The following is a 14,169-nucleotide window of genomic DNA, read 5'->3' as shown; positions in this document are numbered from 1 at the left end:
CACATGTTCAGTTAGAAATGACAAGCAGTGTCTTGGAAAGGGGAAGTGGTCTTTGAAAATTAGGGTGTATGAATGTGAAAGCAGGTCACGTAATGGAATTCGAAATTAGAATTCAGATGTAAAAAAGGAATTATATTATATTTGAAAATTATTAATAATGGGATGGTAGCTAAATCCACAAGAGTGGAATTATTCATTAAACAACAGTAATATATTAATAATATATTGAGCATCTATTATGAGCCAGACATGGATGTGTTGGAGGTATAGTGGAGAACAAGACAGGTAAGTTCTCTGCTCTCATGAAGTGACCATCTGAATGGCTAAATACTGAGTATCTTCTGCTCTCATGAAATTGATGGTCTGGAAGGCTGAATACAGAGTCTATTCTTTCCCAGAAATAGTAGAAAGGATAATAATAAGCCTCTGTGACTTGAGATTTGAGATATATTATCAGTTAAGAAGGTTGAAGAGTTTCATACGTGTTTTAAAGATACAACAGTGTGAAAGTCAACTTAGTAAAATCAAAAAAGTCTGACCTGGGAGCCCAAAGTCCTGGATTTCTAGCTCAGCTTTACAATCAGTCATACTACCATAGATAAAACATAGCCTCTCCAAGTGTCACTGTTGATAAAGCAAGCAAGTTGATCGAAATTGATGGTTTTCAAACTACACATTATCATGATCTACTGAAAGCAATTTAAAGTTTCATAGTCTAACATTTGTTATTGAAAGAAAAGTGAAATATACAGAATAGCAAATATTAACATATCGTTCACAGGATATTGCTTTGTGAAACTTTTCAGTTTTATGCATCTGTGTGCATATGTGGCTGTATCAAGTTTTTTTTTCTTTTAATCTTTCCAGCCTCCAGGACTTTATTTTTTTTGTTTTTCTTTTCTTTTTTTCTCAAGTTGTGATACTTTTTTTTTTTTTAAATAAGAGATACCATCTCCCTTTGTTGCCCAAACTGGAGTCCAATGGTATGATCGTAGCTTACTGCAGCTTCACCTGGGCTCAAGCTATCTTCCCGCCTCAGCCTCCCTAGTAGCTGGGGCTATAGGCGGTGTCACCATACCTGGCCTATTTTCATTTATTTATTTTTTTAAATGTAGAGGCTGGTCTCAAACTCCTGACCTCAAGCAATCCTCTTGCCTAGACCTCCCAAAACGCTGGGATTATAGGTGTGTGAGCCACCATGCCCAACTTGTTACTTGTTTTGGTTTGTTCCCAGTGGAACATTTAGAAACACCAGGTTAGAAGACCTGTAAAATCTTACCCCAATCATTTTTATATGATTTTTGTAATTGTATAAGCAGATTAGGTTTAAGGAAACATTTAAGATGTCTTTAACTCTCTAAAACCATAGTTTTTAAATTCGAAAGTTAAAGATTACATATGGATCTTTGAGAAAGAGGAAACTGGATGGGAAAGGACAAATTAAAATTTTATCCATCTTTCAAAAGTATATTAGAGCAGTAATTTCAGCGTGGTTTTCAGAAGAAGAGAATCTTGTGTAATACTGAAGTGTTACACAGATTGTGAAAACCATGGTTTTTGTTCTCAAGTTACTCAGTAAATACGTGAATGTAGATGATTTCTGAAGATGTTAATACTCTGAGTACCTCATAAATAGTAGAAAATGCTTTTGGTGGTAAAAGTTTTAGAAAATTTGAGATATTACACAAATTAAGGCATTGTTATTAGTTTACCTTTTATTGATGGTTGTATGTGTTTGTTGCTCCTTAACTTTTCATTTTTAAAAATGATGATAAAATGTTTTATTACTCCAATTTTATTATTTTTGTATATGTAAATTAATCTGTTTTAGTAAAATGGTATGAGTATTTACCAAATGAATCTGAGTTTCATTTCATATCACATGAATGACTGAAACATATTTTTAAGGTATGTGATAGTAGAATGTGAAGATCAGGATACCCAGCAGAGAGATCCAAAGACCCATGAAATGTACTTGAACGTAATGAGAAGATTCAGCCAAGCGTTGTTGAAGGTAACTATTAAATGTGGGAGTTGGAGAACTGCAGTACATGGGCCTATTCAGCCTATTACGTTTTGGAACATCCCATAAAGTAAGAATGTTTTATATTTATTTAAATTTAATTTTGTTTTTGTGTGTTTGACAGAGTCTTGCTTCATTACACAGGCTGGAGTGCAGTGGTGCCATCTCGGCTCACTGCAACCTCTGCCTCCTGGGTTCAAGAGATTCTCCGGCCTCAGCCTACCAAGTAGTTGGGTTTATAGGTGCCTACCACTGCGCCCAGCTAATTCTTGTATTTTTAGTAGAGACGGGGTTTCGCCATGTTGGGCCAGGCTGTTCTCGAATTCCTGACCTCAGGTGATCCACCTACATCTACCTCCCAAAGTGCTGGGATTACAGGCATGAGCCACCACACCTGGCCTGGTTTTTATATTTTTAAATGGTTGAAAACAAATCAAAAGAAGAATAATTTGTGATACATGAAAATTATGTGGAATTCAAATTTTAGTGTTCATAAATGAATTATTGGAATAGAATGTAGATTTCAAATTTTAGTGTTCATAAATTATTGGAATAGAATCATACTCGTTTTTATATTGTCTATGGCTACTTTTGTACTCAGTAGGAGTTTAATAATTGGAATGAAAACTGTGAGGCCAAGAAGATCTAAAATATTTACTCTTTGACCCTTTACAGAAGTTTATTTGATCCCTGATTTAATGAAATAAATCTATACATGGAATTAAAAAGAATAAAGCTTTGCTTCTTATTTTCCTTTCTATTTTATATCTTTCTTATCAAGGCTATGTACGTTTCCAGAAATCTGACAATGACCATATTGCAGATACTTTTTATATAACGTATTTTTGCTTTTTCAACAGCTTTTAAAAGAGATTTGTCTTTCCTGTGTTCTTTTGATTCTTAAAGCAGTGTCACAGTTCAGCCAGCAGAGGGTGCAAGGGCAGTGAAAAGAAAGCTGCCACACATTAATCTGTGACTTGCTGCAGAAATATTCCATTTCATGTCATCTTTCATCTGTTTCATGTTTTATGCTCTTAAAAATTTAAATCACATCTTATTAAATGCTTTGAGACTAAGCTTTTGTATTCATTCTCAGAGTTTCTCAACATCAAACTGATTGCCAAATAAGCCCTTGGTACTCTCTTCTAATCTCGTTTCTGTCACAGCCTTTGTCACCATGTGAAGACATTTCAGTTTCTTTAAGCCTAAATTTCCTCATCTTCAAAATGAGAATGATAACATTTATCCAGCTTCCCTTACCAGGGTAATTGGGAAGATTAAATTAGAAATATATTTTATAATATTTTATGAACTAGGAATCACGACGTAAGACTGTATAGCATTTAGTTTTTATGACATATTTTAAGCACATATCATGGTGCTATTTGAAGTTGTTGTTTGTTTGTTTGTTTGTTTTTTAAGTTGGTTTTTAGTTTCTTGAAGACTAATGTCTTAGTTTTTGCTATATGTATATGCCCAGCACATTGCTGGATCATAAGCTGTAGGATATTTATTTGCTCAAATAATGAATGAATGTATTTTAGGATAAATACATTCTATCTTGTCACATGGTTTATGTGAATAAAAAATGCTGTTGTAGATAGACCAGTATTTGCTGAAGACTCAGATAATTTTCAGTTATGGATGGAGTGGCGTTTAAGATAAGAGGTTTCTTGTTATTTTTGAATCAAGATCATTAATCTTTTTCAATTTTGCTTTCTATTCAGGTTTACAACTATGAGAAATAGAAATAAAGATTATCCATGCTATTAAAGAAACCCTGACCATTATGCTACATAGAACTAATTTTTCTTACTTTGAACCCTTCAGGGTGATAAGTCTGTCAGAGTTATGCGTTCTTTGCTGGCTGCACAACAGACATTTGTAGATCGGTTGGTGCATCTAATGAAGGCAGTACAACGTGAAAGTGGAAATCGTAAGAAAAAGGTAAGCCTATGGTGTATGCTTTTGTTCATAACTTAATAGCGTCTTGGCATCATAAAATGCTCAACATTTGCTATTGTCTTTTTGGGCTAATATGTGAATTTCTTATGAAATTATAGTAATAGGAATGTTTTGTGAGTTTACATATGTTGATATGATATTTAATCTTCATAATAATCCTAGGAGCTATTATTATCCCAATTTTGAGGAGAAGAAGGCAAAGAGAGGTCAAGTAATTTGTTAATGTCATACTCATATAACTAGTAAATATTGGAGTGGGGATTTGTACTTAGACATTCTTAGTCCACAGTACTTTACCACCTCTCATTTTAGAATCTTAGCAAATTAGAATATACCATATATTTGATATGGAAAGAATCTCTAGAGATCATTTAGACTAGAATTCTTCTGAGAAAATCGGAGTCCAGAGTGACTTGCCCAAGGTTTCAGAACTGATTGTTAGTAACAGCATTAACTTTGTATCTGTTCTTTCCTGGCTAGTACACCAGTCTTTCTCTGAACTATGAGGCTTCCACTTGATGGATAGAAGTAAATGAGTATCTGTTCTTCGTGTCATTTTTTTCTGATCATAGCCTGAATGATATGAAGGATTCACTTGATATCTTTTCCTAATTCCATTAGATAATTAATTGGCAAGTCTTTCTTGGTAACCTTTGTAAAACAACACAACACATTTTACTGTTATTCTTCAGCCTTTTTTTTTTTTTGTGAGACGGAGTTTCACTCTTGTTACCCAGGCTGGAGTGCAATGGCGCGATCTCGGCTCACCGCAACCTCCGCCTCCTGGGTTCAGGCAATTCTCCTGCCTCAGCCTCCTGAGTAGCTGGGATTACAGGCACGTGCCACCATGCCCAGCTAATTTTTTTTTTGTATTTTTAGTATAGACGGGGTTTCACCATGTTGACCAGGTTGGTCTCGATCTCTCGACCTTGTGATCCACCCGCCTCGGCCTCCCAAAGTGCTGGGATTACAGGCTTGAGCCACCGCGCCCGGCTCTTCAGCCTTTTAAAGGAAAGCAGAGAGAGGAGGAAAATATGAAGATTTGAGTCAGTAGTTCAAAGGCAAAGAATCAGATCTAAAGAGAAATGTTAGCAGAGATACGTAGAAGGAATAATGAGTAATGTTTAGCAGGTTAGAGAGGGGAAAGCACTCTGAGAGGATATACGGTTCTGTTGAGTTGGCATTTTATTTGTTGTTGAGAGGAATCATAAACCTTGGTCAAATAAATACATTTCTACTGCTATTCCCCCTGTAGCATCTCTCCCCAGAGGTGCCTGTGTGAGAAGCAGTGTGATCTCCAAATGCCCACCTGTGGAGGGAATGTCTGCTGCTCTGACATGCAGTTTGGGGCTTATATTTGAAACCAGTTTGTTTTAGTGCCAGGAGCTCTTCAATTTAACAGGCACAGGAACCTTGGCAACAACTCAGTTTTAGCTGGCTGACCACCTGTTTGAGACATCACTTAGAGTCCTCCCAAATAAATTTTGTGTTTCTCACATCACACACACACACACACCCCTTTTTTTTTTTTTTGAGACAGAGTCTAGTTTTGTTATCAGGAGTGCAGTGGTGTGATCTCGGCTCACTGCAACCTCCGCCTCCTGGGTTCAAGCAATGCTTCTGCCTCAGCCTCCTGAGTAGCTGGCATTACAGACATGCACTGCCACGCCCAGCTAATTTTTGTATTTTGTATTTTTAGTAGAGATGGGGTTTTACTATGTCGGCCAGGATGGTCTCAGTCTCCTGACGTGGTGATCCGCCCGCCTCGGCCTCCCGGAGTGCTGGGATTACATCACATAACCTATATTTCAAGACAGACCTTTCCAAATATAGTCTCAATATTGGCTAAAAGTCTTTATAGGTATTTTATCATGATATGGTAAAAGACAAACTTAATTTTATTTACATGTATTTACTAGAAACAAGCCCTGGCACAATGAAGAAATGCAGAGATAGCTCTCCTACCATTATTGGCATTAATACTAAGTGAAATGACCACTAATCGTGTAAAATCATATGTAGTACTTTTTCATTCCTCATAATTTATTTGGGAGAGCTATATAAGTTGGTACAATGGTGTTAGATCTGTGGCAGGGTAATCCCTGAATTAAGTATCAAATGAGTGAAAAAAATGATAATATTGTTGTCTTATTTCCTTCTTAGATCTCTAGTTTAGGAAAAATTCTGTTAGAAGAGGTCTGAGTCTACATATTTGAATTCTAACAAAATGCTGTTTTCATCTACTTCTTTTTTTCTTTTTTTGAGAAGGCTGCAGTAAATGCAGTGGCATGATCTCCGTTCACTGCAGCCTCCAACTCCCATGTTCAGCAATTCGCCTGCCTCAGCTTCCCAGGTATCTGGGACTACAGATGTGCACCACCACACATGCTAATTTTTAGTAGAGACAGGGTTTCACCCATGTTGGCCAGGCTGATCTAAAACTGACCTTAAGGGATCTGCCTGCTTTGGCCTCCCAAAGTGCTGGGATTATAGGCATGAGCCACCATGCCTGGCCATCTTTTCAATCTATATTTAAAATAAATTAACACTTTCACTGTTAATATTGTAAGTAGTCTCTTTTCACTTTATGATTCTTTAGGGGATATTACTTATTTATGTGTTCTACAATTATGAAATATATATTGCATACCTACTCTATGCCAAGCCCAGGTTTTGGGATATAGCAGTGAATATAAACATCTCTTCCCTTACGGGAATTACATTCTTATTGAAGAGAGTAAATGCAATAAATAAGTAAAATGTAGATAGTGTTATATGTGATAGATAAAAATAAAACAGTAAGGGGAAATAGGCAGTGCCTGTGTCCAGTAGTAAGGCAGTGTTTCAGTTCTTAATATGGTGGCCAGACAAGGCCTCACTGAGAAATTGACATTTGCACAAAGACCTAAAGCAGGTAAGAGAGCAAGCTGGTTCCAGCCAGAGGAACAGCAGTGCACAGGCCCTCAGGTGGGAGCATGTGTGGCAGTTTTGAGAAATAGGAAGAAGCCCAGTGTATTTGGAGCAGAGGCATTGCATACAGTAATAGGAGATGAGGTTAGAGATAATTGGGAAATGGATGGAATTTATCCTTGTAAATCATTGTAGTCAATATTATTTTGACTGAAACACTGAGTAAGAATAGAAGCTGTTGGAGATTTTGAATAGAAGGGTAACATGAACTGACTTTCATTTTAGCAGCTGCACTCTGGTTGCTTTTGATAAGAAACTAAGAGGGCGAAAAGTTTGAAGAGGAGGAGCAGTCAGGAGGCTGTTGCATTAATCAAGATGAGAAATCATGGTGGTTGGGTTCTTAGGGCTTATAGTGGTAGAGGTGGGAAGAAGTAGCTAGATTTTCCACCCCATTCTTATTTACTTTCTTGTTATTTTATTTTATTTTTTTGATCAGCACATCAACTAGAAATTGGTTAAGATAGGATAACTTTACTCTCAAATTAGTTGGCATTACTTCACATTAGTAGATTGGACCATCCATTTAGTTAAGGAGTAGATTTAGTGATTTTTGTAACACTTATGTAGAAATTCATACCAGTTGATTTTAACTTAAACTTTTCATTATTCAGGAAGAGATTGGATTATTACCGAAGGGAAATAATTGTTTTATGTCTTGGTTGTCCTTGAAACATATTTTTTTTTTTTTTTCTGAACGTCTGTCTTTCACTGATTCCAGAGTTCTTTCCTTTGAGGTATACCCAGCAGCACAAAGCACTTCAACTTCCCAGTGGCGTTATAGTTGAAATGTTTTATGCTGCTGGGATTGTCATGTCCAGTTTTTTATCTTAAAGAACAAACTCCTATTTAGGGGAGCAAGCTCTGCTGCTAAAGATTGCAGTACTCTCCCAGCTTTTAAAGGAAATTGATTGTTCTTTTGAAATTGAATGGAAGGGCTTCTTCTAAATAGTATAGATGTTGCTTAATGATAAAGCTGTTTTATCATGACTTGGATTTCTCAGTTTCTGTAATGTTAGCTTAATGCATTATGTATATGAGCTGAAGAAAATGAATGATGATGATATCTTAGGAAACCTTTGACCATACAGATTCAGTGAAACTTAGAAAGTAGGCTTATAGTTCCAGTTTCCTCTTTAAACTCAAAAAATGCACTGGGGCAGTGTAATGAAAAAACATTTTGCTTAATGTTTGGTCATGCAAAATTAAACATCAAATGAAATTTCAATTTCTCTATGGCTTCACAAATCCTTGGAAACAGAAATTGAATCTTTAGGTCCGATTTGAATAAATTCCTGATAGTTTGTCAGCTTTAGCAAGTGAAATGTATTCTCTATCCTTCCTGTGAAAGTCTAGCTTTTCACAGTCAAGGGATTCCTTCATTTAAAGCATGCTGCTGCTATTGTTAAGTGGATTATGTATAAGTACTTGTCTCTCACATACAGACTATCTCCTTTATATTATATTGGTGCTTTGCAAATATTTTTAAGTTAATGGAATCAATTTTTATGTCTTTACTATATGTTTTATAAACTACTCTTCCATTTTAACCTCATTAATCCTTTCTGATTTGTTCTAGAATGAGAGACTACAGGCATTGCTTGGAGATAATGAAAAGATGAATTTGTCAGACGTGGAACTTATCCCATTGCCTTTAGAACCCCAAGTGAAAATTAGAGGAATAATTCCAGAAACAGCTACACTGTTTAAGGTAATTGTGATGGATATTTAATGTGTATGATTGGAACCTAATTATTAAACTAGATGAGAGATACTACTGTGGAAAATTAATACATTGCAGAGATCATAGCTATAATGCTAGTTGATTTAGTAAATGCTGGATCAAAGGTTACTTTTATTAATCAATGTGTTTTGATTTAAGATTTTTTTTGTTACCAGTACATAGGCATTTTTATATGATATGTGAAACAGTTTTATATCTCTGGGTTGTTTTTTAATATTTAATCTTTTTATTGTTGTATTTTTGTAGTTTGTATCCAGGCTGGTCTCATACTCCTGGTTTCAAGCAGTCTTCCCACTTCAACCTCCCGAAGTGTTGGGATTATAGGCATGTGCCACCATACCCAACATAATATTTAATTTTTTGAGCTAATTGTTAATCAGAGCCATAATTACTTTTCTTTATGTAAACTTTCTTTTTAAAGGGCAAATTGCAAACATATCATGCATTCATTCAGTTCATGAGTTCAGATGGTTAGATATGAGTCCCAGTTGACTTTTATAACGTTTCTCAGTCTGATATCTGTTCCTGTTGAAACTTAAGTTTTTTCTTATATTTTCAAGTGGCAATTATCTTTAGTCCTTGATAGCATACCAGGGTTGGTGTTTTTCCTATTGACTGGCCACCAGTTCAGGTAGAAACAGCTGTTGCAGCTGCCTTCTCTAATCAGGCTCAAAGGGCCAATGGCCTGAGCATCATTATCTGTCAACATCATACTGAAAGATCTTTGTGAGACATGGTGTTTTATGTTTTGTGAGTCTCATGGTAGAAAGGCATAGTTGCGTTGAATATTACTTCGCACGAGTTAAGAAAGGGCTCATAGAACAACAACTAGTATATATATAAAGGGTTGTAATTATAGTAGGAAATAGTTTATATTTTTTAAAGAGGTAAGTTTCAAGGCAATCTAATATTTGATCATGGGTTGCAGCCCAGCTCATACAACTGAAACATAAGTTTCATAAAGCAGTACCTCACCTTAACTGGGTATTAGGGACAGTTAGTTTCTATTATTTTATACATTATTCTGTTGCTTTAATTTTTAAATTTTAAATGTTGTTGGTTAATTAGTTTTAAAACTCACTAACAGATTACAACCTGCAGTTTGAAAAATACTGGTATTATAGTATACAATTTGAAAATAGTGCTATAGGAGATACAATGCAAATATTTCTTAGTCTATGGTTGCAGTCTACAGGAGACTGAAATGTAAAAAACTATACACAAAGTAAAAGACATATAACAACTGGCATTCCTTTGGGCTAGAACTCTCAAAGAAGACCAGCTTCTAGTATTCTTGAATGCTAAGAACTCATCAAGAACAGTGAATTGCCGGGCGCGGTGGTGGCTCAAGCCTGTAATCCCAGCACTTTGGGAGGCTGAGGCGGGTGGATCACGAGGTCAAGAGATCGAGACCATCCTGGTCAACATGGTGAAACCCCGTCTCTACTAAAAATACAAAAAATTAGCTGGGCATGGTGGCGCGTGCCTGTAATCCCAGCTACTCAGGAGGCTGAGGCAGGAGAATTGCCTGAACCCAGGAGGCGGAGGCTGCGGTGAGCCGAGATCGTGCCATTGCACTCCAGCCTGGGTAACAAGAGCGAAACTCCGTCTCAAAAAAAAAAAAAGAACAGTGAATTAAAAAAGTAATTTTACCACTTTTTTTCCCAACTGTGGTGGAAAAGAGTATCTAAGACATATAGCAAGTGTTTTAAGAGTGGTATAATAAGAAAATGTGTCTGCCTCTATTGGTAGGTGTATTCTGGATCCATAGTCTTTTTATTTATAAAATATTATGATTATGTCTTATGGAATGAAATATGGGAGATATTTTTGATCTGAATATTCAGTCTTGATTATGTTTCTTTAAACCCGTAGTATGTGGGTATTCTTAAAAATTTTGTGTTGGAGTTTAGGAATTATGATTCTGAGGCAGTTGCCACATAATATTAGTTACGTAGAATGTCTCTGTGTAGAGTTGCTCCATAACTCTAAGTAATTCATACTCATTTTTGGCTCATGGATGCCTTTGAGAATCTGATGAAAGTCATGGATTATGCACTTTAGAAGATTGCCGATATGCTTACACATACACTGAAATTTCTGCATACACTTGCAAGAGATCTGTAGACTCCTATTGTCCTTGTATAAGTGCCTTAGAGCTGAAAAGACTAAGGACACTTGTTTCTAGTAGTTTTTAAAAGTAATTTTGTAGACCTTAATGTAACAGCCGAAGCTGATAATCATGAGTAGTGGACCCCTTAAGGTACTGGAATGAGTACTAGTTATCCTGTGATTGTCGTCTTGCTTTAAATTTCAGATGAAATCTAAATTAGATGAAGTCTAATTGAATCTGAAAAAGGAAACCACAACAAAGGTTCTCCTGCCTGCCATTTATCTTTAGGAAGATAACTTCCAATTATTCTTGAATTTTTGTGAAGTAGGGCTCAGGGTAATTTATAAAATACGTTTTTACCAGGAGTGATAAAAGGATATTCCAAATTTAAGGAAATTTAAAGTTCAGAATTTTGTTCCAACTAGATTTTGTAAGTTTTAAACATACATTCTCTGAACCATTTTCCATGTTGTTTTTTTCCCAGCATTTTATAGAAAAGTTTTTAAGCATACAGCAAAGCTGAAGGAATTTTACAGTGGATAACTGTGTATATCACTTTAATTCTGTCATTAACATTTTGCCATTTATTTTGTCACATCTCTTCATCCTTTTATAAGATATTTTTTGGACCATTATTTCTCTTGTGTATTACCATTTTATTGTTGTTGTTTTAAAATTTGTTTGACTCATTTGTTTTCTTTGGATTAATGTATTTCACCAAATTTTTTTCTTATATAATTTCTTCTCAATGACCAAACTCAGTAGGATCTCTCAGAACAATTTTCCGATCATTTATCTCCAGAATATCCCTCTTAGCATGCCACTTTCTGTAAGGTTTTGTTTGATTCCCACTTTCTAAAGAGAATTTAATTTTTTTGTTGATTTAAACATGTACCCAAACTAATTTAGTCAGTCATATAATTAAGGGAAGGACTCTGAGGAAAACATAAAATTATTCCAGAGTAAAAGATAACATATATTTGAGATCTCTCATTTTATAAATGAGGAATTTGAGTCTTAACTCTGCACAACTGGTAATCATTGAGCATCTTTAAACCAAAAATCCAAAATCTGAAACTTTTTGAGTGCTGACATGATGCCACAAGTAGAAAACCCTGCAACTTACTTTATGTCATGCATTACAGTCAAAACGTGGCCAGAATTTTGTTTTATGCACAAAATTACTAAAAATATTGTGTAAAATTACTTTCAGCCTATTTGTATAGGGTGTATATGAAACATAATTGAATTTCAAGTTTAAACTTGGGTCACATCCCCGAAATACTTTATTATGCAAATATTCCAAAATCCGGGAAAGTCCAAAATCCGAAACACTTTCAAGTATTTCTGTTATGGGATATTCAACCTGTAGTATACAGTGCCCTTGACTTTCCATCTGGTACATTGTTATGCTGTACTATTTCACCTTATTTATTCCAATATACATCTAAAAATAAAAATGTTGATATATATGTAGAATGTCTTCTGTATTATGGATGGTGCCAGACTGTTGATCTGTACAATTTCTGAATACCTTAGTAACTCTGCAGAAGAGATGTTATTTTTGTTTTACAGGTGAGGAAACAAGTTAAAGAATACACATAAGACTGTCCAACTAGTACCTGGCAGAGCCTGGAATGTTTCAATCACATGACTAATTGTAGAGTTTGTGCCCCTTTCAGCATGCAGTCTTCTGACTATTAGCTAGTTCATTCTTCTTTCCTGTGTACCCTAATGTATCTCACTGAAAACCCAACTTGTTTTTTAGGTCCTGTTTCCCTGTGTGTTTATCTCGTGTATCAACATTTTCTTGTATGTATAGTAAAGCTTTATGTGTTGATTTGTGCCCAAATTTGAAATCAATATTTTTATTTTCCAGAGTGCCCTTATGCCTGCACAGTTGTTTTTTAAGACAGAAGATGGAGGCAAATATCCAGTTATATTTAAGCATGGAGATGATTTACGTCAAGATCAACTTATTCTTCAAATCATTTCACTCATGGACAAGGTGAATATGACCTTATGTTAATGGGGATCATTTTTTTCTTTTTAGAAGACTGTGGTTTAGTACATTTGCTGTTTATGGAACAGAAGTATTTGTAATATTCAGGTATGATCCTAGAAAGCTCAACAGAGTATGAAGTGTAATACATGTTTTCTATAGTTTTTTTTCCCCTTGATTAAGTTATCTAAATATGGGATTTAGTAGTTTCCTTCCTCTTACACTATTAAGTCTTTTTTTTTTTTCTTTTTAATTCCATCTCTGTCCCTAGCATTAAAAAGTACATGTTTGCCCCATTTCCCTTTTCCTGAGCTCTAAAGTATTTTATGTACAGAAAGAACTGCATGAAGTGATAGGAACAAGCCTGTTGTTCACTGAAAATTGATGACAGAGATTTAGAGTAGATGAAAAATTTAGCATCCCGTCATCTAAGTTCTTAATAAATTTAATTTTAATGATCAAAGTTAAATTAATTAATATAAACTTAATTTGGGTTAACTTCCTAAATCTGTATCATATTAAACTGCTATACTATTTGCCCACAAAACTGTTTTTTAAACAATCTTTACATTTGGTTAATTTATTTTACCTTTTGATTAAAAGTTGTTACGGAAAGAAAATCTCGACTTGAAATTGACACCTTATAAAGTGTTAGCCACCAGTACAAAACATGGTGAGTGTATTTTAAATCATTATTGTTTACTTTAGTGTACATTGTGTGTACTTTTTCAAATTGAAAATTGTTGAGTCTGTTAGAGATACAAATAAATTCCATTTGTAGCACTGAAGACAAGTTGAACCTTCCTGCCTGCACCCATTACGTCGTCTTTCCTGTTTGTCAGTACTACTGCTTAATGTAGTTACTGAGAAACAGGATATTTCAGACAATCCTGTGGACACACAGACACACACACACACACACACACACACACACACACACACACACGTGCGCATGCACAGTCAGACAGAGCATGTAAGTCCTTTTGAGATGCATAATCTCTGGAAGTTTGGTTGAAGATTTCCTGGGAATGCTTGCCTAATGCTTACTGTAAATTCCATAGTCTTGCTACCTTTCTAGCTTTATACCAGTAGTTACTGAGAAACAAAACATATGCTGTAAATTTCCTATTTTTCCTCTGGCCACTCCCAGATCTTTTTGATGCCCTAATTACTCTTCAAGTGCAAATGTGCATCTTTACTATCCTGCAAAAATTCATTTGTTAGCTTTCATTTTCTCTTGGGACAAAGACCCAGAAAACCTTTACCTAGCTTCTAAGTGTGTGCATAGTGTGACATACCCTATATCTATCTTTCAAGTCTCTTCCTTTTGCCACTCTTCCCCTGCATCCTAGGTT

General features: G+C 35.3%; 1 protein-coding gene across 1 annotated transcript in view; it reads left to right on the top strand.

Moving 5' to 3' along the window:
* PIK3C3 (phosphatidylinositol 3-kinase catalytic subunit type 3) overlaps positions 1 to 14,169 on the top strand; it is a 127,404-nt gene that overhangs the window by 76,660 nt on the left and 36,575 nt on the right. Inside the window, exons 14-18 of the mRNA XM_003924710.4 lie at positions 1,909 to 2,014; positions 3,854 to 3,970; positions 8,535 to 8,666; positions 12,692 to 12,820; positions 13,418 to 13,487. Coding sequence (XP_003924759.1) covers positions 1,909 to 2,014; positions 3,854 to 3,970; positions 8,535 to 8,666; positions 12,692 to 12,820; positions 13,418 to 13,487 — 554 coding nt within the window. The remainder of the gene's footprint in view (positions 1 to 1,908; positions 2,015 to 3,853; positions 3,971 to 8,534; positions 8,667 to 12,691; positions 12,821 to 13,417; positions 13,488 to 14,169) is intronic.

The sequence above is a fragment of the Saimiri boliviensis genome, chromosome 13 (assembly GCF_048565385.1).
Source record: "Saimiri boliviensis isolate mSaiBol1 chromosome 13, mSaiBol1.pri, whole genome shotgun sequence".
Lineage (NCBI taxonomy): Eukaryota > Metazoa > Chordata > Mammalia > Primates > Cebidae > Saimiri > Saimiri boliviensis.
This window is presented reverse-complemented; position numbering and strand designations above follow the sequence as displayed.